This window comes from Rhinopithecus roxellana, chromosome 5 (genome assembly GCF_007565055.1).
Source record: "Rhinopithecus roxellana isolate Shanxi Qingling chromosome 5, ASM756505v1, whole genome shotgun sequence".
Lineage (NCBI taxonomy): Eukaryota > Metazoa > Chordata > Mammalia > Primates > Cercopithecidae > Rhinopithecus > Rhinopithecus roxellana.
This window is the reverse complement of record NC_044553.1, coordinates 32,495,743-32,523,422: the sequence shown is the minus strand read 5'-3', so window position 1 is coordinate 32,523,422 and position 27,680 is coordinate 32,495,743. Positions and strand designations below refer to the sequence as shown.

The following is a 27,680-nucleotide window of genomic DNA, read 5'->3' as shown; positions in this document are numbered from 1 at the left end:
GGGAGGTGGAAGGGGCCGGCAGGAGTCCCCTTACTTCGCCAGTGAGTGATCCCTGGGCGGAGGCGGCGCGTGGGCCCCTAAACCAGCCTCGGGGCGAGGGGCGGGGCGGGTCGGGCCGGGCCGCGCGCCCCAGCTCCTCGCGGGCGCCCCAGCCCTGCGCGCCAGGCCTGCGTGTCCTGGCGCCGACCCCTCCCTCGCGCGCCTCGCCCGGCGCACGCGCGTGGCCTCGCGCAGGGCGGGGAGAGGCGACGGCTGTGGGCGTCTGGCCCCGAACCTGTCAGACCTGGGAGCCAGCCTCCAGCGGCCGGCGCGGCGGACGCGAGCACTACCCCGCTCTCCCGCTGCGCCGGGTGGAGCAGCGCGAGCCGGCCTCGCTGAGCCGGCGGGGGGCGGGGAGATGAGCTGCGGCCCCGCGGCAGCGCCCCAGGTATTAAATAGATGTGCCGCCCCCTCGCGGAGCCCTGGCGGAGCCTCGGGGCCGGCCCTGCGACCCGCCGCCAGCGGCTTCGGAACTTGAGGACAGGGTTGGGCGCCTTTAATTTATAACGTGTTTCGTTTTCCACAGGATGGGGAGGGACGCGCGGCACTGCCCTCGAGAACTGGCGCTCCGGTGAAGTAGGCGCCGCCGGCCGGCCGCCTCCCCCAAGCCGTTCCGCACCGCGGCCGCTCAGCCTCTGCCATGGCCGGCTCTGGCGCGTGGAAGCGCCTCAAATCTCTGCTGAGGAAGGATGATGCACCGCTGTTTTTAAATGACACCAGCGCCTTTGACTTCTCGGATGAGGCGGGGGACGAGGGGCTTTCTCGATTCAACAAACTTCGAGTTGTGGTGGCCGATGACGGTTCCGAAGCCCCGGAAAGGCCTCTTAACGGGGCGCACGCGACCCTCCAGGCCGACGATGACTCCTTACTGGACCAAGACTTACCTTTGACCAACAGTCAGCTGAGTTTGAAGGTAGACTCCTGTGACAACTGCAGCAAACAGAGAGAGATACTGAAGCAGAGAAAGGTGAAAACCAGGTTGACCATTGCTGCCGTTCTTTACTTGCTTTTCATGATTGGAGAACTTGTAGGTGAGTTGTGTTGCCAACTCACTTTCCGTTTACCTTTCCTCGAGAGTCTTTGTCAAGCTGTAGTTACACAGGCTTTGAGGTTTAACCCATCTTTTCAGGAAGTTTGCATTTATCAAGACATTGATCTCATGTGAAAAGGCCACACGGTTCCAAAGTGCAGCTCAATCTAAGTACAACATAAACTCCCCGAGATAACTTTGACTTTATCTTCTAGTTCTTCAAACACTGTCATCCACCGTAAAGTTAAGGACGTTATCTTCATTGTATGTCATGTAACTTCCTCTTTTTACAAAGTTCTGGTAAAATACCAGGTTAATTTTCGCAACGTTTAAAATAGTAAATGATCGTAAATTACTTAGGATCATAGAATTTTACAGTATGAAGGACCTTACTGAACACATACTCCACCTCCTTTTTTTTTTTTTTTTTAAACATGTAAGGGTTTCCAGGACTCAAACCGGTGAAATAAGTCGTGAGGGCCACTTAGGGAGTTAATGGAAGAGCCACATCTACAGTCCCAGCATTTTTTTCTCTACATTTGACCTAAGTGGTTTCTTTTATGCTCTTTCCTTTTGTATTTATAGCCAAGAGATTTGCAAAATTAATTACCAACTAACGTGAAAATTTTGCATTATAAGGAGGGCCTGAAATGAACCAGAGGACTCCGCAAGATTTCTATGAGCCTGTTTTCTTGTTCATTTTTTAATTATATGAACAATCCATTCTCAATATAAGATACATTCTTAATTTAGGTTATTTTCAGTCACATCGGTATAACTACTAACTTTTCAGTGACAGTTTACAAAGTGACGTTAAAGCAGGGAGATGATTCTCACATGTTATCTCTTAATGATGAACCATGACAAAAACAGGTGGCAGTCCAGATTTAAGAAGCTTGACTGTAGGGTTCTATATAGGAAAAATTACATGCATTTCCTACCTCCTCTCATAACACTCCTCCCCAGGGCTCACTTCAGCCATGCTGGTCTTCTTTTTCCTTCTCCAGCTCCAAAGCTCTTTTTGCCTCTAAGGCGTTCAAAGTGGCTGGTCCTTTTATCTCAGTGGCTTTCAAGCATTTTTTGACCTCACTATAGTAAGAAATACACTTCATACTGTGACTTATTTAGGCATGCATGCTTTCATATGTATGAGAATACACACAGGTCACATGTGTATAATGTACGTATAACTGAGACAAAAGTTTTCCTTCGTGTGATGTATACAAATAGTTTTTCAATTGTGGTCCCAGCTCACTAAATGGATTTCATGTGTCCACTGCAGTAGGTCAGGGCCTTAGTTTGAAAAACACTGCTTTACATAGACTACCTTTCCCAAATCTTTTCTTGGCCAGTTTCTTCTCATTCTTGTCTTATTTAAAAAGACACCCTGGCTGAGTGCGGTGGCTCATGCCTTTAATCCCAGCACTTTGGGAGGCCGAGGTAGGTGGATCACCTGAGGTCAGGAGTTTGAGACCACCCTGGCCAAGATGGTAAAACCTTGTCTCTACTAAAAAAAAAAAAAATTAGCTGGACGTGGTGGCGGGCACCTGTAATCCCAGCTACTCGGGAGGCTAAAGCATTAGAATGGCTTGAACCCGGGAGGCGGAAGTTGTGGTGAGTCGAGCATGAGCAACAGAATAAGACTGTCTCAAAAAAAAAAAAAAAAACAAAAATGAAAAACAAACAAAAAAACACCTTTGAGAGACCTTTTCTGACTGACTAAAGTAAATCCCTTTTGTCCCCTGTTCCCTCTCCAACTTTCAAAGTCCTCAGCATCTGAGATATCTTATTTATTTACTCATTTAGTGTTTCCTGTCTGTTTCCACTGAAATACAGACTGAATTCCTAGCACCTAGAACAGTGACTGGCACAAAGTAGATACTCAATAAGCTTGTTGAATTAATTAATTTTTATTCTGTTAGATAATTATAAATGCTTAAGCTGTAAAGAAATTAAAAGACAGGAGTGAAACTGTGCCCCAGATGAAGCACCATGGTCTCAGCAGACTAAGATTCGGTGACTTGCCCAAACTAACACAACTAGAATCTCAAGTCATTCAGGTTTAATGATTTTTGAAGTTAACATTGAATATTTGAAGTTAAATAACATTAATCACAGCATCCCCCCTTAAAATGATTAATAATTCAGAGTTTATTTCACCTAAGTAAAAATCATTAAGATATAATTGTCTTGACTTCTCACTTCTGAAATTTGTTATTTGGTAAATGTTGTTTTATGAAAGCCACAATACGTATTTCCTTTCAAATACTGACTTTATTCTCAAATGTGGAAATATTTCGTTAAACAATACAGAGATGATAGTAGTACTTAGGGTAAGCATTAACAATATTCAGAATGTTATATGGAATTCAATTGTATACAATAGAGCATTTATTAAAGTGTGTCCGAAGCGCTTATAAATAAAGCATCTTCAAGGCAGGCAGATCACTTGAGGTTAGGAGGAAAGCAGCCTGGCCAACATGGTGAAACCCTATCTCTACTAAAAATGCAAAAAAATTAGCCAGGCATCACGGCGTGCCCGTAGTACCAGCTACTGGGGAGGCTGAGACACAAGAATCGCTTGAACCTGGGAGGTGGAGGTTGCAGTGAGCCAAGATTACACCACTGCACTCCAGCCTGGGCAACAAAATGGGACTCTGTCTCAAAAAAAGAAAGAAAGAAAAAGAAATAAAGCATCTTATGTAGGAAGTATGGAGAAATAAAAAATGAAGCAATTTGGCCAGGCATGGGCGCTCACACCTGAAATCGTAACACTTTTGGGAGGCCAAGGCGAGCGGATCACTTGAGGTCAGGAGTTCGAGAGCAGCCTGGCCAACATGGTGAAACCCCGTCTGTACTAAAAATACAAAAATTAGCTGGAAATCGCTTTGACCCGGGAGGCAGAGGTTGCAGTGAGCTGAGATCATGCCATTGCACTCCAGCCTGGGCAACAGAGTGAGACTACATTAAATGAAATAATTTTTTAAAATGAAGCAATTTGGCCAGGTGTAGGAAGTATCTCATATAGGAAGTATGGAGTAATAAAAAAAGAAGCAATTTGACTGGGTGCGGTGGCTCATGCCTGTAATCCCAGCACTTTGGGAGGCTGAGGATCCCTTGAGCTCAGGAGTTCAAGATGCCAGCCTGGGCAACATGATGAAACCTCCTCTCTACCAAAAAATACAAAAACTTAGCCTGACCTGGTGGTGTGTGTCTGTGTCCTAGCTCCTCTAGAAGCTGAGGTGGCAGGATCGGTTGAGCCCAGGGGGCGGAGGTTGCAGTGAGCTGAGATCCGGCTACTGTACTCCACCCCAGGTGACAGAGTGAGACTCTGTCTCAAAAAGCAGGGAAAAAAAAGAAGTAATTTAATGATCTGAGATAGACTTGGTTGGCTTTACCACTTAACTTGCTTTGAGACCTTGGTCAAGGTCCATTCTTTTCTTCTCTTTGGAAGTATATTTTGAGTATGTACACTATGTGCCAGGCACTGTGCTGCATGTTCTGAATATACAATGGAGAACAAAACTATTATGATCCCTACTATCTGGAGAATCTAATGGAAGAGACAAACATTAAACACGTTAAGTAAATTTAAAATTTAGATGGTCCTAAGTGCTAGGAAGAAAAAGAACAAGGTACTATAAAGATGTAGTAACCAGTAGGACATAGTTTGTTCATGGACCAGGTACATTTAAGCCAAAAAAAAGAATAGTAGGAGTTACCCAAACAGAGTGAAGGAGTTTTCCAAGACAAGAGAACAGCATGTACCAAGGTCCTAAAGCCTTCAATTCTTCAAAAGGAATTAGAAAGAAGGCCAGTTTGGTTTCAGTGTGTAACCATGAGGGAAAGAGGCAGGAGGAAGAGATCAGGCAGGTCCTGGTAGGCCATGTTAAATGAGTGTAGTTTTTATTTTAAGTGCAGTGGAAAACCAGATAAGGTTTTAAGCAGGAGAGTAACAAGATGGGATTTACCTTTTTTGAAAGATTACTCTGGCTGTTACATGAAGAATGGATCGGGAGTTTGAGACCAGCCTGACCAACATGGCGAAACCCCATCTCTACTAAAAATACAAAATTAGCCAGGCACAGTGGCACATGCCTTTAATCCCAGCTACTCGGGAGGCTGAGGCAGGAGAATCACTTGAACCTGGGAGGCGGAGGTTGCAGTGAGCTGAGATTGTGTCATTGCACTCCTGCCTGGGCAACAAGAGCAAAACTCCGTCTCAAAAAAAAAAAAAAAAGAATGGACTGGAGTATATATTCTTGGAAGCAGGAATATGAGTGGTTAGGAGAGAGGTCAAGGTAGAGAGAGATACGTATACAATGCCGTAGGAATAGGTAAAATTACCTAGAGGGCTCAAGTCTCTAGGAACTCCCAACTTTAGAAGTCAGGCAGAGGGAAAAAGGTGTTCCAAAATTTTTTTTTATATATATAAAAGAGAGTATTGGCCGGGCGTGGTGGCTCAAGCCTGTAATCCCAGCACTTTGGGAGGCCAAGGCGGGCGGATCAGGAGATCGAGACCACCCTGACTAACATGGTGAAACCCCGTCTCTACTAAAAAATACAAAAAACTAGCCGGGCGAGGTGGTGGGCTCCTGTAGTCCCAGCTACTCAGGAGGCCGAGGCAGGAGAATGGTGTAAACCCGGGAGGTGGAGCTTGCAGTGAGCTGAGATCTGGCCACTGCACTCCAGCCTGGGCCACAGAGCGAGACTCCATCTCAAAAAAAAAAAAAAAAGAGTATTTCAAAGTGGAAATAAATAGGTTGAAACTGTTGAGAGGCCTAATTAGATGAGAACTAAAACATCCTTTGGATTTGGTAACAGAGTTACAATTGCATTTTTATTGAAAATGAAAATGCTTAATTGAGAGGGAATATAAACTTCCAGGTAAAGATGGCCAATTGAACTCGTGCATCTAATTTTGCTTGTTCCTGATGCCTCTCTTATACAATCAGGGGATTTTTTTTTTTTTTAGTGGAGTCTCGCTCTGTCACTCAGGCTGCAGTGCAGTGGCACCATCTCAGCTCACTGCAGCCTCCACCTCCTGGGTTCAAGTAATTCTCTTGCCTCAGCCTCCTGAGTAGCTGGGACTACAGGTGCACACCACCACACCCAGCTAATTTTTAGTATTTTTAGTAGAGACAGGATTTCACCATGTTGGCCAGGCTGGTCTTAAACTCCTGACCTCAAGTGATCTGCCCACCTTGGCCTCCCAAAGTGCTGCGGTTACAGGCATGAGCCACCATACCTGGCCTCTTATACAATAAAGATTTTTTTTTTTTAAGATATAAATTCACATATATGAGGAAAACTGGAGAGGAAAAGATAGCAACAAAAATTTTGGAAACTGGAAAGGAAACAGATAAAGAGGTAACTGACTTAGTAGACCCAAGAAAGCATACACCTAAGCCAGCAGTGGGGAAGGCTGAGAACCAACCCAGTTTATACTACAGCAGTGATTCTGAAGCTTTAGTGTGTATCAGAATCACGTAGAGAACTTATTAAAACACAAGATGCCAGGGGATGCTAACAGTGCTGATCCAGGGACCATATTTGAGAACTACTGCACTAGCAAATCCTAAGTAGGCTCCAGATTGGTTGTACCAGGTACCTCTGGAAGTGTGGGTGAAGAAGGCGGCTAAAATAAGGAAAGCTAGTTAAACCTATTTAAGAGCCAGTCAGATATAATAGTAAAATTATATAATTAGTATACTCAGAGATAAAAGAAGATCGTGTATCCATGAAGCAAGAACAGACTGCTTTAAAATAGAAATTCAGGGTGGGCACAGTAGCTCATGCCTATAATACTAGCACTTTGGGAGGCTGAGGCGGGAGGAACACCAGCCCAGAAGTTCAAGACCAACCTGGGCAACATGGCAAGGCCCTGTCTCTACAAAAACAAGAAACAAAGAAAGAAAAATAGTAGGTCATGGTGGTGCCTACCTGTGGTCCCAGCTACTTAGGAGGCTAAGGTGGGAGGATCACTTGATGCCAAGAAGTTGAGACTGCAGTGAGCCCAGTGTTTGTGCAATTGCACTCCAGCCTGGGTGACAGTGAGATCCTGTCTCAAAAAAATTAAAGAAATGCAGGATAAAGAAAAGAGCTTTTGCACAGTAAAAACATATAGTTGAAATTTCTTTTAAACTCCACAGAAGAGTTAGAAGATAAATTAAGGGCTGGGTGCAGTGGCTCATGCCTGAAATCACAGCACTGTGGGAGGCTGAGGTGGGAAGATCACATGAGCCCAGGAATTCAAGATCAGCCTGGGCAGTATAGTGAGACCTCATCTACTAAAAATGGGAAGAAAAAAAAAAAAAAAAAAAAGCCAAGCATGGTGTCATGCTCCTGTAGTCCCAGCAACTTAGGAGGCTAAGACAGGAGGATTGCTTAAACCCAAGAATTCAAGACCAGCCTGGGCAACATAGCAATACCTTGTCTCTAATAAAAATTAAAAATTTGTCGGGCGCAGTGGCTCAAGCCTGTAATCCCAGCACTTTGGGAGGCCGAGACGGGCAGATCACAAGGTCAGGAGATAGAGACCATCCTGGCTAACATGGTGAAACCCCGTCTCTACTAAAAAATACAAAAAACTAGCCGGGCGAGGTGGCAGGCGCCTGTAGTCCCAGCTACTGGGGAGGCTGAGGCAGGAGAATGGCGTAAACCCGGGAGGCGGAGCTTGCAGTGAGCTGAGATCCAGCCACTGCACTCCAGCCTGAGCAACAGAGCGAGACTCCGTCTCAAAAAAAAAAAACAAAAACAGTTACTGAGGTGTGGTGGCACATGCCTGTAGTCCCAGCTACAAAGGAGGCTGAGGTGGGAGGATCACTTAAGCCCAGGAGGTCCAGGCCACAGTGAGCCATGATTGTGCCACTGAACTGCAGCCTGGACAACAGAGCAAGACCCTGTCTCAAAAAAAAAAGATGAATTAAGGTACTATCTCATAGAATTGAGCAAAAAGTTGTATAATTGGAGAGAAAGGGCAAAAACAATTTAGAGGCCAGGTGTGGTAGCTCATGCCTGTGATCCTAGCACTTTGGGAGGCCAAGGCGGGCAGTCACCTGAGATTAGGGGTTCAAGACCAGCCTGGCCAACATGATGAAACACCATCTCTAGGCCGAGCATGGTGGCTCAAGCCTGTAATCCCAGCACTTTGGAAGGCCGAGACGGGCGGATCACGAAGTCAGGAGATCGAGACCATCCTGGCTAACACGGTGAAACCCTGTCTCTACTAAAAAAATACAAAAAATCAGCCAGGTGTGGTGGCGGGCGCCTGTAGTCCCAGTCACTTAGGAGGCTGAGGCAGGAGAATGGCGTAAACCCGGGAGGCAGAGGTTTCAGTGAGCTGAGATCTGGCCACTGCACTCCAGCCCGGGCAACAGAGCAAGACTCTGTCTCAAAAAAAAAATCAAAAAAAAACTCCATCTCGAAACACCATCTCTACTAAAAATTCAAAAATTAGCCGGGCATGATGGCACATGCCTGCAATCCCAGCTACTCAGGAGGCTGAGGCAGGAGAATTGCTTGAACCCAGAAGGCGGAATTTGCAGTGAGCTGAGATTGCACCACTGTACTCCAACCTGGGTGAAAGAGTGAGACTCTGTCTCAAAAAAAAAAAAAAAAAAAAAAAAAAAATTAGAATATCCGTCTAAACTCCAAATAACAGGAAGGAGTTTGAGAAAGAGAAAGCAAAGTTGATGAAATCTTCAACACTATAGTTTATAGTTTAGGAAGTTTTCCCATAACTGGAGGATACCCATTTCTATGATTTTTTTTTTTTTTAAGAGTTTCACTCTTGTTGCCCAGGCTGGAGTACAATATCACAATCTCAGCTCACCACAACCTCCACCTCCCCACAACTTCCGCCTCCTAGGTTCAAGCAATTCTCCTGTCTCAGCCTCCCGAGTAGCTGGGATTACAGGCATGTGCCACCACACCCGACTAATTTTGTATTTTTAGTAGAGACAGGGTTTTTCCATATTGGTCAGGCTGGTCTCGAACTCCCGACCTCAGGTGATCCACCTGCCTCAGCCTCCCAAAATGCTGGGATTATAGGTGTGAGCCACTGCGCCTGGCCACAAATTTCTAGATTGAAAGAGCAAATTGGGGGAAAAAAGATCCATGCCAGGGTAGACATTGTGAAATTTCTGAACACAGGGAACCATCATTACCTACCTCAGGAAGCTGCAGTGTTAGTTGCCTCTGATTTATTTTATTTTATTTTATTTTGAGACGGAGTCTTGCTCTGTCACCCAGGTTGGAGTGCTGTGGCCGGATCTCAGCTCACTGCAAGCTCTGTCTCCCGGGTTCACACCATTCTCCTGCCTCAGCCTCCCGGGTAGCTGGGACTACAGGCGCCACCACCTCGCCCGGCTAGTTTTTTTTTTTTTGTAGTTTTTAGTAGAGACAGGGTTTCACCGTGTTAGCCAGGATGGTCTCGATCTCCTGACCTCGTGATCCGCCCGTCTCAGCCTCCCAAAGTGCTGGGATTACAGGCTTGAGCCACCGCGCCCGGCCTTCTTTTTTTTTTAGTCAGTGTCTCACTCTTCTCACCCAAGCTGTAGTGAACTGGTGCCATTATAGCTTACTGCAGCCTCAGACTCCTGGGCTCAAGCAGTCCTCCCACCTCAGCCTCCCAAACAGGTGGGATTACAGGCATAAGCCACTGTGCCCCACCCTTACTAGCCATTTTTCAAATGCTGAAAAGCCACATGTGACTAGTGACTACACCATTGGACAACTCAGATACAGAACATTTCTATCATCTTGAAGTTCTATTGGACAGAGTTGCTTTAAGGAATTATCCTCATTATAAAATGATGAGTATACTGAAGCTCAAAAAAATTAACTCATTCAGACTTTCTGAGTCTCCAGAGATTCATGTTGTTTACCACCAACCTTCTCTTGGTGCTTTCCAGCTTTTTCATGTCGGGGAATACATAAAAATGCTATTTGTATAGAGCACACTGGGGTAAATGGATGTGACTAAAAGATCATCAGCCCCTAGTCTCCTGCTGCTCTTGTCTCTGTACACCCAGCCCAGGAATGAGGAGGATCCACAGCTCAGCACACTTAACCTGATCATGCAGTTCTGCTGTACATTATAACAGTGATTCTCAAAGTGTGGTTCCAAGACGTGAAGCATCAGCGTTACCTGGGAGCATGTTAGCAATATGCATTCTCAGGTCCCATCCCCATCCCCGTCCCAGACCTACTGAATCAGAAATTCTGGGAGTAGGGTTAAGCAGTTTGTAGTTTAGCAAGCCCTCCAGGTGATTCTGATACACATAAAAGCTTATTCAATGAGTAGTGCTAGGAAAATTGGTTGTCCATTATGGGACAATACAGACACACAATGAAACAATGTATAATATATATACTAAATGCCTGGAAAATCGATAACAAAAATTGTATCCTAAATACCACCTTTTGTACCCCTCCTCAGAGATACTGCTAAGTGAATCAGTTAATTTTTACATATTTTATATCGAACTAACATACATTTTGTAGGTTTTCTCACTTTAATTTTCTGTTCAAATGCCCCTCAACAAGTGAACATCCTTTTCTTCAGCTTTGTTGTAATATTTAGATATTATGGTTATTAATTCACTAACAGAATTAGTAAATTGAACAAAAGCTTCAGTACCAAGACACAAAATCTCTCTCTATATATTTGCTTTGTGGTTCTTAACTTTCTTTCTTTTTTTTTTTTTTTTTTGAGACGGAGTCTCGCTCTGTCGCCCAGGCTGGAGTACAGTGGCCGGATCTCAGCTCACTGCAAGCTCCGCCTCCTGGGTTCACGCCATTCTCCTGCCTCAGCCTCCCGAGTAGCTGGGACTACAGGTGCCCACCACCTCGCCCGGCTAGTTTTTTGTATTTTTAGTAGAGACGGGGTTTCACCATGTTAGCCAGGATGGTCTCGATCTCCTGACCTCGTGATCCGCCTGTCTCGGCCTCCCAAAGTGCTGGGATTACAGACTTGAGCCACCGCGCCCGGCCTAATGGTTCTTAACTTTCTAAAGGTCATTGACTGCTTGTAGAATGTATTACTAGAAATGGATATTCTGACTGAACACATTGGCTCATGCCTGTAATCCCAGCGCTTGGGAGGCCAAGGCGAGTGGATCACTTGAGGTCAGGAGTTTGAGACCAGCCTGACCAACATGGTGAAACCCTGTCAAATACAAAAATTAGCTTGGCATGGTGGTGCATGCCGTAGTCCCAGCTACTCAGGAGGCTGAGGCACAAGAATCACTTGAACCCAGAAGGCAGAGGTTGCAGTGAGCAGAGATTGCACCACTGCACTCCAGCCTGGGCAACAGAGTGAGACTCCCTCTCAAAAAAAAAAAAAAAAGAAAAGTTGATGTTTCACCAGAAAAATGTACCTATATCTAATATTTTGAATACAATTTCAGAATACCTTGATTTAATTGTAATGGGACAAAGATTTAGTTAGAAGTTCATGTTTTGTAGGATATTGCATATTTCTAGTTTGATTGCTTGCTTTTTTAAAAAATTAACTTGTTCCTTTTTCCCTCCTACTTGTAACTCTAAGGTGGATACATTGCAAATAGCCTAGCAATCATGACAGATGCACTTCATATGTTAACTGACCTAAGCGCCATCATACTCACCCTGCTTGCTTTGTGGCTATCATCAAAATCACCAACCAAAAGATTCACCTTTGGATTTCATCGCTTAGGTAGGTAGTTGGCGTTTCTTTTGTTTTATAATGTTTTATAGTAAAACCACAATGAACTATAACCCTGATTAACTGAACTCGTTCCAGTGATATATTGTTTGAACAAAGCAAATGAAAATAGATAAACAAGATTTATTCAAAAACATCTTTTCCAGGGTACATTCAGCCCAGTCAGCTAAATAGTTTACACATATAAAATTATATGATAATCATTTATCTTCAAATGTTGCTCCCTGTGTCCTGAAGATATCATCAGAAAAAAGTTTACTTTCAGTTAATTGAACAAAGCAAAACCACATGGGTTTAACCCATTAGTGAGCATTAGCTTCTCCCTTTTACTTCAGGTATTTCAGCCAAAGCTACCAAGGCTTAGATTTTAAGCAGAGCTATCACATGTATAATGTATACTGTGTGGCTGAACTTGACTGGAGCCATTGTATCAACATAAGTGTGCAAATGCATACATATTTTTATTTGCCTGTTTTCAACAATATTAATGTTTAATTATAGAGTTAAAATCATACATTGTGATCTGCGCAGCTCTGCTTCTTACTGTATTACTGTTTTTAAATTTGTTGCTTATTTTGAAAATATGTATAAAATAATTACCTGAACTATTATATGAAGTAACATTTACCCAGAGTCAGAACCCAAAAGTTGACATTTAAGTAGCTTCAGCAAAACATGCCTCAAAGAACTAGAGTTAACGTCTGATAATTTCATTTTGTAGGAACACTGATGCTTCTGGCTAATATATCAGTCAATTCCTCATCTTCTTTGTTATTTTTTAGCCTAAAAAAATCTTAGACTGTAGATTTTTTGTTTCTTTGCCTATGTTTTCTTTGTATTTGTTGTTTGTTTTTGCTTTTAAGACAGAGTCTTGCTCTGTTGCCCAGACTGGAGTGCAGTAAACTTTTTGTTTCTTTACCTGTGTTTTCTTTGTATTTGTTTTTTGTTTTTGCTTTTAAGACAGAGTCTTATTCTGTTGCCCAGGCTGGAGTGCAGTGGTGTGATCTCAGCTCACTACGACCTCCACCTTCCAGGCTCAAGTGATCCTTCCACCTCAGCCTCCCGAGTAGCTGGGACTATAGGTGTGCACCAGCATGCCCAGCTAATTTTTGTGTTTTTTGTAGAGACAGGGTCTCCCTACAAGGGAGTCATCCCTTGCCCAGGCTGATGTCAAACTCCTGTGCTCAAGCCATCCTCCTACCTTGGCCTTGCAAAGTGCTGGGATTACAGGTGTGAGCCACCATGACCGGCCCACAGCATCTAGGACTTCTAACTTAGTGACTGGGTCTTCTGGTGCAAAACTTGACACTGTACCTAAATGGTGATATTCCAAGTAGCTATCCAGGTCATTGGGTTGAAAAATTATTTAGCATCCCCAGCCCTCAGTACTCTCAGCTACTGTACAAAAGAGCTAAAGCCCCAGGTGAAGTTTTTCTTTTGTTAATGCATGTGAAATAATTCACTGCATAATGCATGTGAATGTGTTCCTGGCCGGCGTGATGGCTCACATCTGTAATCCCAGCACTTTGGGAGGCCGAGGCAGGTGGATCACCTGAGATCAGGAGTTCAAGACCAGCCTGGCCAACATGGTGAAACCCCATATCTACTAAAAATACAAAAATTAGCCGGGCATGGTGGTGCATGCCTGTAATCCCAGCTACTCAGGAAGCTGAGGCAGGAGAACTGCTTGAGCCTGGGAGGCAGAGGTTGCAGTGAGCCTAGATCATGCCAGTCCACTCCATTCTGGGCAGCAGAGTAAGACTCTGTCTCAAAAAAAAAAAAGAATGTGTTCCTAAAAGAAACCCCACTGCTTCTCAACATATTATATAGTCGTTTGTTTACTGGTTGCCTTGGGATTTTTAAACAGCTTCAAAATTATTTTTAAACATTAATTTTTTTGTGATTTAAACACCTGCAGTTAAGATCTAAAATGTAAACATATCATCATGGAATGGGAATTTTTTAACACTGTTTGAGAGCGTACATTTATATAGTCCTGTGGTTCTTAAACTCTTTTAGGTTATAAACCCCTTGGAATTCTGATGAAAGCAGTGAAACACTCCCTCAGAAACATGCAATAACAGAATATAGAAGATGCTACACATACAAGTTAAGAACCCATAATGATGGAAATTCTGTTAAATATTAAAGAAGTACTTAGTGTTTGTTCTACATAGTCACTTTGCTTCTTCATAAATAAGTACTATGTAAAAATAAGAGACAGTAGAACTGACTGGTCCTATTGTGTCTCTGGAATTTTCTATAGAAAGTAAAATCTTTCCCTTTCCTTAAAAGTACTAAGTTCCAAGAAGGTAGACCAGACAGCACCATTTGATTCCTGTCTCTCTGAGAGTCCATTAAAATAAAAACATAGAGGTACCAAAACACCAAAGAGAATTACATGATTGGGTTACCAATAAACAAATTTCCAGAAAATTTTGGAAGTTGTAAAGTAGATAAGAGTGGGTTGAAGGAGAAAACAAGCCAAGAACATACTCTGAACTAGGAACTGGACCAGCCCAACAGATCTTAAGGCTTAGGGACGGAGATGAGCAGAAATGAGAATTGGGGCTGAAAAAAGGGAAGATTAATTGAATAAATGGGAAGCCATTCCCAGTGGTCACTAGGCCCCTACCTCCTTTCCTACTCCTACTTCTACTCCGGCAACTTACACTTTCCCCCAGGTAAAACACCAGATATTTCTTCTAGAAAAAAAACTGAACAAAATGGGGAAAACTAAGAATTAGTGTGGATGTTGATGTTCCAAAATAAGTCTTATTTTTTACTGGAATTCAGAGTTCTGCCACCTCATATCCTGATTCTCCATCTACTCTCCCTAAAGGAATATAGTTCTCTGCCCTGCCCTACACCCCATATTAATAACCATTTTAGGCTGGACATGGTGGCTTATGCCTGCAATCCCAGCATTGTGGGAGGCTGATGTAGAAGGATCCCTTGAGCCCAGAAGTTCGAGACTAGCCTGGGCAACATAGGAAGACCCTGTCTCTACCAAAAAATATTTCAATTCATTTCTGGCTTATCCTTCTAGCGTTTCCTTTTTACAAAAGGTAGTTTCCCTATCCTTCTGCCCTAAGTATGAATAGACAACCAAGAATCTTCCAGCATGTGGGAATAACCAGCAGCATGAACTAAAATGACCAAAACTAAACTAACAGAAAAATTAACCCTAAAGGAAAGAGAGGTAACTTAAAGAACCAGAAGAGGCTGGGCGTGGTGGCTCACGCCTGTAATCCTAGCACTTTGGGAGGCCAAGGTGGGCTGATCACTTGAAGCCAGGAGTTTGAGACCAGCCTAGCCAACATGGTGAAACCCTGTTTCTACTAAAAATACAAAACCTAGCTGGGCATGGTGGTGCCCACTGTAATACCAGCTGCCTGGGAGGCTGAGACATGAGAATCACTTGAACCTGGAAGGTGGAGCTTGCAGTGAGCCAAGATCCAGCCACTGCACTCCAGCCTGGGCAACAGAATGAGACAGTGTCTCAAAAGAAAAGAAAAGAACTGGGAGAAAAGTTTTTAAATTATCTTATTAATATGCTCAATAATAAAACAGTAAAATGTTTTAGAAAAATAAATACAAGAATAGCTCTTTGAAATTAAAATTATTCCTGAAATTTATTTTATATTTATACCAGTTCTTTTTTTTGAGAGTCTTACTCTGTCACCTAGGCTGGAGTGCAGTGCCGTGATCTTGGCTCACTGTAACCTCCGCCTTCCGGGTTCAAGTGATTGTTGTGCCTCAGCCTCCAGAGTAGCTGGGATTACAGGTGTGGACCGCCATGCCCGGCTAATTTTTGTATTTTTAGTAGAGACAGGACTTCATCATGTTGGCCAGGCTGGTCTTGAACTCCTGACCTTAGGTGATCCGCCTGTCTCGACCTCCCAAAGTGTTGGAATTACAGGCATGAGCCCCTGCGCCCAGCCTATTTTTTTCTTTTTTCTTTTTCTTTTTTTTTTTTTGAGACAGAGTCTTGCTTTGTCACCCAGGCTGGAGTGCAGTGGTGGGATCTTTTTTTTGAGAGAGTCCCACTCTGTCACCCAGGCTGGAGTACAATGACATGGTCTCAGCTCACTGTAACCTCTGCCTCCCGGGTTCAAGCGGTTCTCCCACCTCAACCTTTGGAGTAGCTGGAATTACAGGTGTGCGCCACCACACCCGGCTAATTTTTGTATTTTTAGTAGAGATGGGGTTTCACTATGTTGGCCAGGCTGGTCTTGAACTCCTGACCTCGTGATACATCCGCCTTAGCCTCCCAAAGTGCTGGGATTACAAGCGTGAGCCACTGTGCCTGGCCTAGTGGTGGGATCTTGACTCTGCAACCTCCGCCTCCTGAGTTCAAGCAACTTCTGCCTCAGCCTCTCAAGTAGCTGGGACCACAGGCATGTCCCACCACACCAAGCTAATATATATATATATATTTGTTTTAGCAGAGGTAGAGTTTCACCATGTTGGCCAGGCTGGTCTCGAACTCCTGGCCTTAAGTGATCCACCCACCTCGGCATGCCAAAGTGTTGGGATGACAGGCGTGAGCCACTGCACCCAGCCATTCCCGAAATTTAAATTTATTTTATTTTATTTTTTTGAGACAGGGTCTCACTGTGTCACCCAGGCTGTAGTGCAGTGGCACCATCATAGCTTACTGCAACCTCAAACTCCTGGGCTCAAGGGATCCTCCCACCTCAGCTTATCCTAAGTAGTTGGGACTATAGGCACACGCCACTGGGCCCTGCTATCTTATCTTATTTTATTTTATTTATTTTATTTACTTATTTATTTTTATTTTTATTTTTTGGTAAAGACAGAGCCTCACTTTTTTGCCCAGGTTGGTTTCGAACTCCTGGGCTCAAGTGTTTCTCCTGCCTTGGCCTTCCAGAGTGCTGAGATAACAGGCATGAGCCACTGTGCCTGGCCAAAATTTTTATTTTTAACAGAAAGCCTAGGCTGGGTGCAGTGTCTCACACTTGTAATCGTAGCACTTTGGGAGGCTGAGGTGGGAGGACTGCATGAAGCCAGGACTTCAAGACCAGCCTAGGCAACCAAGTGAGAGCCCATCTCTACAAAAATTTTAAAAATTAGCTAGGTGTGGTGGTATGTTTCTGTAGTCCCAGCAGCTCAAGGAAGCTGAAGCAAGACGATTGCTTGAGCCCAGTAGTTTGTGGCTGCAGTGAGCTATGATTGTACCACTGTGCTCAGGCCTGAGGGACAGAGCAAGACTCCACCTCTAAAAAAAAAAAAAAAAAAAAAAAAGCCTCACTCCTATAATCCTAGCACTTTGGGAGGCCAAAGCAGAAGGATCGCTTGAGGCCAGAAGTTCGAGACCAGCCAGTGCAACATGGCGAAACCCCATCTCTACCAAAAATACAAAAATTAGCTGAGTGTGGTAGCACACGCTGTAGCCCCAGGTACTCGGGAAGCTGAGGTGGGAGGATAATTTGAGCCCAGGAAGTGGAGGTTGCAGTGAGCCAAGATCACATCATTGCACTCCAGTCTCGGTGACAGTCAGATCCCATCACACACACACACACACACACACACACACACAAAAACTAGAAATTATAGTCAAGAAAGTCTTCCAGACTACAGAACAAGATGTGATAGGGACAGGAGGAAAAAGTTAAAAACTATAAAAGAACAATCTAGGAAATCCAAAGCCTTATTGATTGATTGATTGACTGAATGATTGAGACAGAGTCTCGCTCTGTCCCCCAGGCTGGAGTGCAGTGACGCCATCTCGGCTCACTGCAACCTCCGCCTCCTGGGTTCAGGTGATTCTCCTGCCTCAGCCTCTTGAGTAGCTGGGACTACAGGCACACGCCACCACACCCGGCCAAGTTTTGTATTTTTAGTAGAGACAGGGCTTCACATTGTTGGTCAGGATGGTCTGGATCTCCTGACTTCATGATCCACCCGCCTCGGCCTCCCAAAGTGCTGGGATTATAGGCATGAGCCACTGCCCCCAGCCAAGCCTTACTGTTAAGAACCTCAGAAAAATATAACTTAAAAAATAAAAAGAAGTAGCCACTTAATGCATATGGTATTTCTTTTTTAGGTGTTGAACATGTTCTGGAATTAGTAGTGATGATAGCTGCACAACCTTGTACATGTACTGAAAAGCACTGAATTGTACATTTTAAAATGGTGAATTTTGTTACATGAATTTTATCTCAATTTTTTGAAGTCATCTAAAAAAATGAAAGGGAGGGAATTGTTAAAGATATAGATAGATGGGTATTTCCAGAGCTAAGGAGGTACTCAAGCTTCACACTGAAACTTTTGGGATCTTCTTTTCTCTGTTTTGTATTCTAAAATATTATGAGGGGATATCTAGATATAGACCTTATTTCACTTATTCTGCTCTATAAAGTAATGGTAGCGATTTGGGAGAAAAAACTTAGTTTGCTTGAGGAAGATTCAAAGATACATAGAATATGATTAATAAAGCTGTAAACCAAAGCAGTTGGTGTCCCTGAGTTCCACAGTACCATTGCTTCAGAGTAATCTCTTGAAGTTCTATGGGGAGAGATACATTTACATTTGGACACACTTAAGTAGGGTAGCTCATGTGATCTCTAATTCCAGACTTGGAGATTCAGGTCCTGAAGAACTTTACAGAGGGAATCCCTACAAGAAACTTGGTTTGTTGCCATTGTTGTTGATGTTATTTTGTTTTGATGACATGGCAGCGTGGGACAGGGATGGGTTTTCTCTCTGTTGACTTATTTTGTAAATATGCAAAACATGTTGAAAAAGTCAAATTTTATTTTATTAATTAATTTATTTATTTGAGAGTGGGTCTCACTCTGTTGCCTAGACTGGAGTGCAGTAGAGTGATCTCAGCCCCCTGCAGCCTTGACCTCAGACTCAAGCAATCCTCCAACCTCAGCCCCTCGAGTAGCTGGGACTGGGACCACAGGCGTGCACCACCATGCCTGGCTAACTTTTGTATTTTTTGTAGAGATGAGGTTTTGCCATGTTTCCCAGGCTGGTTTCAAACTCCTGGGCTCAAGTGATCCACCCACCTTGACCTCCCAAAGTGCTGGAATTACAGGGATAAGCCATCGTGCCTGGCCAAAAGTTATTTTTTAAAAGAAAACACAGAGAAATCTTGCTTTCATTCCCCTCCACTCCATCCCCCCATCCCGTTCTATAGGAGTAGACCCTTTGAATTGGTTTCTGGCCTATCCTTCCAGCACTTCCTTTTGAAAACATAAGGAAATACATATGTATGTTCATATCCTGCTTCTTACCACCCTTCTTTATGCAATAGGTAGTGTACTGTATACTCAACTCTAGACCTGGAGGCAGTGATTCTATATAGAGTTCCACCTCCAGGAGAACACTTCATAGCAGTACATAGAAGCTTCTGGTTTGAAAATGTCAGAGCTTAAAGAAGGAGAACAACCACTTAACTATTCAGAAAGAAGTAATATTCCCTTGCTCCTTTTGAATAACAATTGAACACAGGATATTGTCTTGGCATTCTGCATGAGGAAGCAGAAAATTAGATTTCCTGAAAATTTCTTCTACACTGAAGAATGAAATTTTACACTCTGTCTGACAATAGTAAATATCAAACCATGGCTTAGCTGTAATTGCCATTTTAGTTGTTATATGGATGTGTTTTCTACTTTAAAAGATCATATTCTCTGTAGGCTTTAGATTGGTTTATATTTATCTATGGACTATTGATTGTAGACTTTTTTTCTTTTTTCTTTTTTCTTTTTTTGAGATGGAGTTTTGCTTTTGTCACCCAGGCTGGAGTGCAATGGTGTGATCTCAGCTCACCGCAACCTCTACCTCCCGGGTTCAAGCGATTCTCCTGCCTCAGTCTCCCAAGTAGCTGGGATTACAGGCGTGCACCACCATGCCCAGCTGATTTTTTGTATTTTTAATAGAGATGGGGGTTTCACCATGTTGGCCAGGCTAGGCTCGAACTCCTGACCTCAGGTGATCCGCCCCCCCGCAGCCTCCCAAAGTGCTGGGATTACAGTCATGAGCCACCGTGCCTGGCTGATTGTAGACTTTTGATTGGTATTGACAAGGACCCATGAGAGACAACAAAGAGAAGTCGTCGAGAGAACAGACCCTGAGACTAATAGTTTGGCTCAAGCCCTGGCCCCCTAACTTCCTACCAGTTTGACCTTGGGCAAGTTACCTGACATCTTTGTGCCTCCATTTTCTATTTGTAAAAGGAAGCTAATAATAGTGCCTACCTCATAATAGAGTTATTACAATTATTAAATGAGTTAATATTTGTAAAGTAATTAGAAAAATGCCTGGCACTTCAAAAGCAGCCTTCATTTATTCTTTGGAAATAATTTTAAATGAATTCAAGGTTTATATGTAGCTTTTAGGCATATATACATAAATGTCACTGTAAACTGTAAGATATGCGATCTTTAAAATTTTTTGGTTAGATTTTATCATAATATGGTAACAAATCACATTTATTGCTTTTAGGTGTTAGTGATAAAATGGTTTGTCGGTTTTAGTCTCTTATGTAATGGAACGAAGAAATACGATGAGCCCAATAGGAGAAAGCAGGAGAGGTTCTTGTCAGTCTCTACTTTCACCTTTTGTTTCTTTTGAGTTACTAAATGTTTTTGACACTGATTTTTGCCTACGAATAGTTTTGAAGTACCAATGAAAATGGGTTCTCACCCAAGTGAGAATAGTTTTGCTAAAAAGGTAGAAATAAAAGAAATTGAAGGGGCAATTCTACTTGATGGTAAAACAGTGATGTTGTTATATGCTATTCACCTTTTAGTTTTCTCCTCTTCCCATTAGTTCTTTGTGTACAGTTTAAACTGAATCTGGAATTTTCTTAATAGAGAATTAGCTTTACATGATCAAGTACTGTCCATTTAGTTACTCTGGAGGCTATGACTTACCCTCTCAGCTCCTCCAAATGGTCTGGAACTCTGGAGGCTATGACTTCCCCTCTTAGCTCCTCCGAATGGTCTGGAGTGAAGAAGGAATCATTTTTGTTTCTTCTGTAACCCAAAGATTAGCTATTTTTTCTTATTTTTAAATTTTTATTTATTTATTTATATTTTATTTTATTTTAATTTTTTGGAGACTGAGTTTTCCTCTTGTTGCCCAGGCTGGAGTGCAATGGCACGATCTCGGCTCACTGCAACTTCTGCCTCCTGGGTTCAAGCGATTCTCCTGCCTCAGCCTCCCAAGTAGCTGGGATTATAGGCATGCACCACCATGCCCAGCTAATTTTGTCTTTTTAGTAGAGATGGGATTTCTCCATCTTGGTCAGGCTGGTCTTGAACTCCCGACCTCAGGTAATCTGCCCACCTCAGCCTCCCACCTCCTAAAGTGCTGAGATTACAGGCGTGAGTCACCATGCACAGCCTGGTTTTTTTTTGTTTTTTTGTTTTGAGTTCACGACCTGTTTGTTTGTTTGTTTGTTTGTTTGTTTGTTTGAGATGGAGTCTTGCTCTGTCACCCAGGCTGGAGTGCAGTGGCTCGATCTTGGCTCACTACAACCTGTGCCTCCCAGATTGAAGCGATTCTCCTGCCTCAGCCTCTCGAGTAGCTGAGACTACAGGTGCTCACCACCACGCCCACCTAGTTTTTGTGTTTTTAGTAGAGACAGGGTTTCACTGTATTGGCCATGCTGGTCTCAAACTCCTGCCCTTGTGATCCGCCCGCCTCGGCCTCCCAAAGTGCTGGGATTATAGGCATGAGCCACTGTGCCCAGTGAGTCCATGACATTCTAAAAGGATTAGCTTTTATTGAATAAAATGCTAAATGAGGAAATGAAAATTAATTTCAGGTCTTCTTTCGTCCTGTTGATCTAGGGTAAATAGTTTTACTGTGCCTTTGCTTCTCCTTGTGTAATAAAGAGTTTTTAATATTTACTTCTAATATTGTGGTTAATGTCAAATTACAGATGATACATGTATCTAATTTGGATTATCTAGTAGTAGTCAATAAAAGTATATTACACATGTGAAGGTGTATAGAAACTGATAGTAGACAAACAGGCAGATGTATTTCTGAAATTTTTGTGTAAATTATCTTTAGATGAATGGAGTCTTTTTTTTCTTCCCCCCCGAGACAGGGGCTTGTTCTGTTTTCCAGGCTGGAATGCAGTGGCACCATCATAGCTCACTGCATCCTTGAACTCCTGAGCTCTAGAACTCTTACCCTCATAGCCTCCAGAGTAGCTAGGACTGCATGCACATACCACCATACCCAGCTAATTTTTTAATTTTTTGTACAGACATGGTCTTGCTTTGTTGCCCAGGCTGGTCCTGAACTCCTAGCTTCAAGCTATCCTTCCACCTCAGTCTCCCAAAGTGCTGGGATTACAACCATAAGCCACTGCACCAGGCCTGATGAATGGAACCTTTTAAAGTCACTAATAGTCCAGGCATTGTGGCTTATATCTCTAATCCCAGCACTTTGGGAGGCCAAGACAGGAGGATCACTTGAGCCCAGGAGTTGGAGACCAGCCTGGGCAACGTAGTGAGACCCCAAAAGAAAAATTAGCGGATGTGGTGGCACACGCCTGTGGTCCCAGCTACTTGAGAGGCTGAGATAGGAAGACTGCTTGGGCCCAGGAGGTTGAGGCTGCAGTGAACCATGTTTGGGCCACTGCACTCTAGCCTGGGTGACAGAGCAAGACCCTGTCTCAAAAAAACAAAAAAAAATAGGCTGGGCATGGTGGCTCATGCCTGTAATCCTAGCACTTTGGGAGGCCGAGGCGAGCGAATCACCTGAGCTTGGAGTTCGAGACCAGCCTGACCAACATGGAAAAACCCCATCTCAACTAAAAATACATGTGGCACATACTTGTAATCCCAGCTACTCAGGAGACTGAGGCAGGAGAATCGCTTGAACCTGGAAGGTGGAGGTTGCGGTAAGCTGAGATTGTGCTATTGCACTCCAGCCTGGGCAACAAGAGCGAAACTCTGTCTCAAAAAAAAAAAAAAAAAAAAGTGAAAAGTCACTAATGTAAAAATATGTAATGAAGAATTGTTTTTAGAATGAAATCACCCCTGTTTGATTTATTTATGAGTTTGGATTTTTTTAAAAAAAAAGGATTTGTGTCTGTGAATGACAAATATTAGTAGTATCATCCTCTAAGTTTATTTCATGTTCTCATAACAATTTATATGTGGTTAACAGCATTTATCACATCTTTTATAGCTTCTTTTTTTTTTTTTTTGAGACAGAGTCTCGCTCTGTTGCCCAGGCTGGAGTGCGGTGGCACGATCTCGGCTCACTGCAAGCTCCACCTCCCGGGTTCACGCCATTCTCTTGCCTCAGCCTCCCAAGCAGCTGGGACTACAGGCGCCCGCCATCACACCTGGCTAATTTTTATTTTTTTGTATTTTTGGTAGAGACAGGATTTCACCGTGTTAGCCAGGATGGTCTCAATCTCCTGACCTCGTGATCCGCCCGCCTCGGCCTCCCAAAATGCTGGGATTACAGGCGTGAGCCACCGCACCCGGCCTTTGTAGCTATTTTTGTGAAACTCTGTCTCCTAGATGATGAGTAAATCGGGACAGGAACAGGTAATATTAAACTCTCTGTGTCTGGCACTAATTGTTGGATAGGCATGGTGGCTCACTCCTATAATTACAGCATTTTGAGAGGCCATAGTAGGAAGTTTTCTTGAGCCCCTGAGTTTGAGACCAGCCTGGGCAATAAAGCGAGACCCCTATCTTTACAAAAACTTTTTAAAAAAATTAGCCAGCCATGGTGGCACGCACCTATAGTCTCAGCTACTCAGGAGGCTGAGACAGGAGGATCACTCGAGCCCAGGAGGTCAGGGCTGCAGTGAGCTATGAGCATGCCACTGCCCTCCAGCTTAAGGGACAGAGCAAGACTGTCTAAAACAAGACAAAAACGTCAGTTTACATATTCAGGCTGAATAAATAAGGGCATGAAAGCTGTGAAACAGACAATTTAGAACAATGCATAATCCTTAAATCATTTGTTTTGGGAGTAAATGAAACCAGTTGCCAAACTTGGAGTAGTGGTGTTTTTGTAATTTGGGGACTAAATATTTGGAACTTTAAAACATTTTTCTGTAATTCTAAAACTGTAGTCATGTTCACAGAATAGACTATAAAAATACTCAAGCCGGCCGGGTGCGGTGGCTCATGCCTGTAATCCCAGCACTTTGGGAGGCTGAGGCAGGTGGATCAAGAGGTCAGGAGATTGAGACCATCCTGGCTAACACGGTGAAACCCCGTCTCTACTAAAAATACAAAAACTTAGCCTGGCATGGTAGTGGGCACCTGTAGTGCCAGCTACTTGGGAGGCTGAGGCAAGAGAATGGCGTGAACCCGGGAGGTGGAGCTTGCAGTGAACCGAGGTCGCGCCACTGCACTCCAGCCTGGGTGACAGAACAAGACTCCATCTCAAAAAAAAAAAAAACTCAAGCCTGTAATCCCAGCACTTTGGGAGACCATGAAGGGTGGATCGCTTGAGATCAAAAGTTCAAGACCAGCCTGGCCAACATGGTGAAACCCCATCTCTACTAAAAATACAGAAAATTACCTGGGCGTGTTGGCGGCCACCTGTAATCCCAGCTACCTGGGAGGCTGAGGCAGGAGAATCACTTGAACCTAGGAAGCTGAGGTTGCGGTGAGCTGAGATCATGCCATTGTATTCCAGCCTGGGCAACAAGAGCAAAACTCCATCTCAAAAAAAAAAAGAAAGAAAAGAAAAGAAAACAAAAACAGATAGATAGATAGATAGATAGATAGATAGATAGATAGATAGATAGATAGATAGATAGATACATAGATAGATAGATAGATACATAGATAGATACATAGACAGACAGATCAATCCTTAACATAGCTGGTTAGTACTGTTGTACTGGTTGTACACCTGACTTAAAGGTCCCTTTTGGGTATAGAAAGAAATACGTCAGAAGGGAATTTTTTCTTCCTTATCTCAGTGAGGGGTGGGTCCTGTTTGTTTGCTTTAGTACTTACCACTTAGAACTTCGTGGTTAAATCATCTTTGGTTCAAATCTGAGATCCATCTATATGACCTTGTGGAGAGTAAGTTACTTTCTTGAACTAGAATTTTCTTCTTCTGTAAACTAGGGATGATAGTATTTGTATTGCAGAATTGTGAAAAGTAAATAATGTGGTAAGGAAAATAAAGTACCTAACATGGTTCTGGCACAGAGTAAATTCCCAATAAAAGTTAATTTCAGCCTTCTGTTTTTCCTTCCCTCTTCTACCTTCCTGTATATCATCTTACCCAGATTTTTCGTATCTCTCAAGATGCACCATGGTCCAAAATGGCCTACTGTTATTCTCCCCCAATCAGAATTCTTTTTTTTTTTTTTTTTTTTTTGTAGACGGAGGCTTGCTTTGTCGCCCAGGCTGGAGTGCAGTGGCCAGATCTCAGCTCACTGCAATCTCCGCCTCCCGGGTTCACACCATTCTCCTGCCTCAGCCTCCCGAGCAGCTGGGGCTACAGGTGCCCGCCACCTTGCCCGGCCAGTTTTTTGTATCTTTAGTAGAGACGGAGTTTCACCGTGTTAGCCAGGTTGGTTTCGATCTCCTGACCTTGTGATCCACCCGTCTCGGCCTCCGAAAGTGCTGGGATTACAGGCTTGAGCCACCGCGCCCGGCCCCCCAATCAGAATTCTTATCTCAGCTAAATAGTAGGAAAAAAGATGATTCACTCTGATGATTAAATAACAGTTTTTAAAGACATGCTTTTTAAACTCGTAAGTCTTTGGTAATTTATTTGCAATGTAACAGTTCATTTTAGCAAAAATCAGTCAAGGTGAAAGAAGGGTAGTCTTAGATTCGTGGGATACAGTGGCTATTCCAGGAGTCAGTTCTGTTTTGTTGCTACTTTTCCTTCATGTGAGACTACAGATTGTATAAAATCATTCAGGTTTTTTTTTCATCTATTTTATTTCATTGTTTTATAATGAACTACAATCACAGCTTTGTGTAGGAAGATGGAGAGCAGGGTAAGAGCCATATGTGAGTTATTTTTAAATGCCTGGATTTATTTGATTGTGGGCATGTAATCTTATTCTGGAAGCTAATATAATTTTGAATGTAATGAAACCACACTGTAGGAGAAATCCCACAAGTTCTCAGGAGGAATAGCATTCTCTTCCAGACAAAGAGGAGATGCCATTCTAAAGAGAACAGGCTCCACCCCCTTGCTTGCTTTCTGCCTCTATCCTTCTATCCTTCTGTCCTTCTGGTGAAAGTAATTGACTATATTTATATGGTTTTTCTTCCAGATGGTGGGCTGAAGAGGTTGTGCGAATTAGATAAAGATAATGATCATGTGAAAGGACTGTAGTAAGCAGAGTTGTTTGTATTTGAAATAAAAAGCAAGATTTGCACTATGGTAATAAAAATTTTCAGCCTGGGCTGGGCACAGTGGCTCACGCCTGTAATCCCAGCACTCTGAGAGGCTGAGGCGGGCAGATCATGAGGTCAGGAGATTGAGACCATCCTGGCTAACGGTGAAACCCAGTCTCTACTAAAAATACAAAAAAATTAGCCAGGCATGATGGCACGTACCTGTAGTCCCAGCTACTCAAGAGGCTGAGGCAGGAGAAACGCTTGAACCCAGGAAGCGGAGGTTGCAGTGAGCTGAAGGTTGCACTCCAGCCTGAGTGACACAGTGAGACTCCGTCTCAAAAAAAAAAAAAAAACCTAGGCTCATGGCTAAGTGACAGTATAGGATAGGTGTCTTTCCTAATGATGTGTGGTTTTACTGAGCAGAAACCCTGGCAGAGCTGGCTAGATGATGCATTGTCCTGGGTTAGGTACCTGGTTACCATGCTAATTCTATGTAGTTGGGTTTTTTAATCCCCTCATGCTCTAGCTACAGAAAAGTATTCAGCTAAAAAGTCTTCCCACAAACACACAGCCAAAAAATAAAAAATAAAACCGATAATCTCCTAGTTAGTGATTCATTTTGACAAACTTCCTCCCACCACTGACAAAAGTTATGCCTATTAATTATTCACGTCTTAGTGAGAATTTAATCACATCAAATAAACATCTATAGAAAAAGAATAAATTCCTAGAACTTCCTAGGGATGGGAGTTTTTATTGAGACTGAAAGAAGGCATGAGTGAGGTAGTCCACGTTGGATAGCTAGACGTCAGCTTGAGAGTAGAAGGCACCTTGGGTGTGGTGTAGGGGGAGCAATAAGGCAGGAGTAGGAGATTATTTATAATGGAAGGGGAGAAGATCAAAAGACAAACTTTGGAGTTTAGCTTGCCATTCTGGTGGTGACAGTGGGCCACTGGAAATCCTGTATGATGTCTTTAGCCTGAGTTGAAATACAAATGCAGGTTGAGCATCCTTAATTCAAAATCTAAAATGCCCCTTTGAGCATCATATTGGTGCTCAAAAAGTTTCAAATTTTGGAGCATTTTGAATTTTGAATTTTCTCATTGGGGTGCGCAACATGTACTAGTTTAGAAGTCCTAGGCAAATTCAATATAGCCCACTCTTTTTCCTTCTGTTTCCTTCCTATCCTCTATTGGAAGAAGGTAGAAAAGAAAAATAGCACAAAAGGAAGTAGAAGAGAGAATATAGCTCCACTCTCCTTCCGTATTCATTTTTATAGACTTCTGAATGTTTGCTATATGTAGTTTTTTTAAGCAATGGAAAGACAAGTGTTACATAGTTTAAGTGAAACTGACTGAGTTTTGTTAAGTGAACGGTACTCCTTACTGGCATCATAGCATTAGCAAAGTTAACAGTTATGGTAGGTCAGTACATTTATACAACACCCCTGAAAATAAATATACTTGGGTTGTGTGTGGTTTACCTAGTTGAAGCAAATTGTAGTGCCTCATAGTTACTTGTTGAATGAATGAATAATAGTATAGGTGGGGAAATAGGTAGTACG

The 27,680-nt window shown here is 43.2% G+C and overlaps 1 protein-coding gene across 3 annotated transcripts in view; it reads left to right on the top strand.

Moving 5' to 3' along the window:
- The first annotated feature begins 227 nt into the window (after positions 1-227).
- SLC30A4 (solute carrier family 30 member 4) overlaps positions 228-27,680 on the top strand; it is a 43,170-nt gene continuing 15,717 nt past the window's right edge. For 2 of the 3 annotated variants that reach the window (XM_030929745.1, XM_010352956.2), the window contains exons 1-3: positions 228-427; positions 566-1,070; positions 11,622-11,768. In XM_030929745.1, the coding sequence (XP_030785605.1) occupies positions 680-1,070; positions 11,622-11,768 (538 nt within the window). In that variant the 5' untranslated portion in view covers positions 228-427; positions 566-679. Of the gene's footprint in view, positions 428-565; positions 1,071-11,621; positions 11,769-21,893; positions 22,808-27,680 lie in introns of those variants that run through there. The other variant, XM_030929746.1, reaches the window with a different exon arrangement.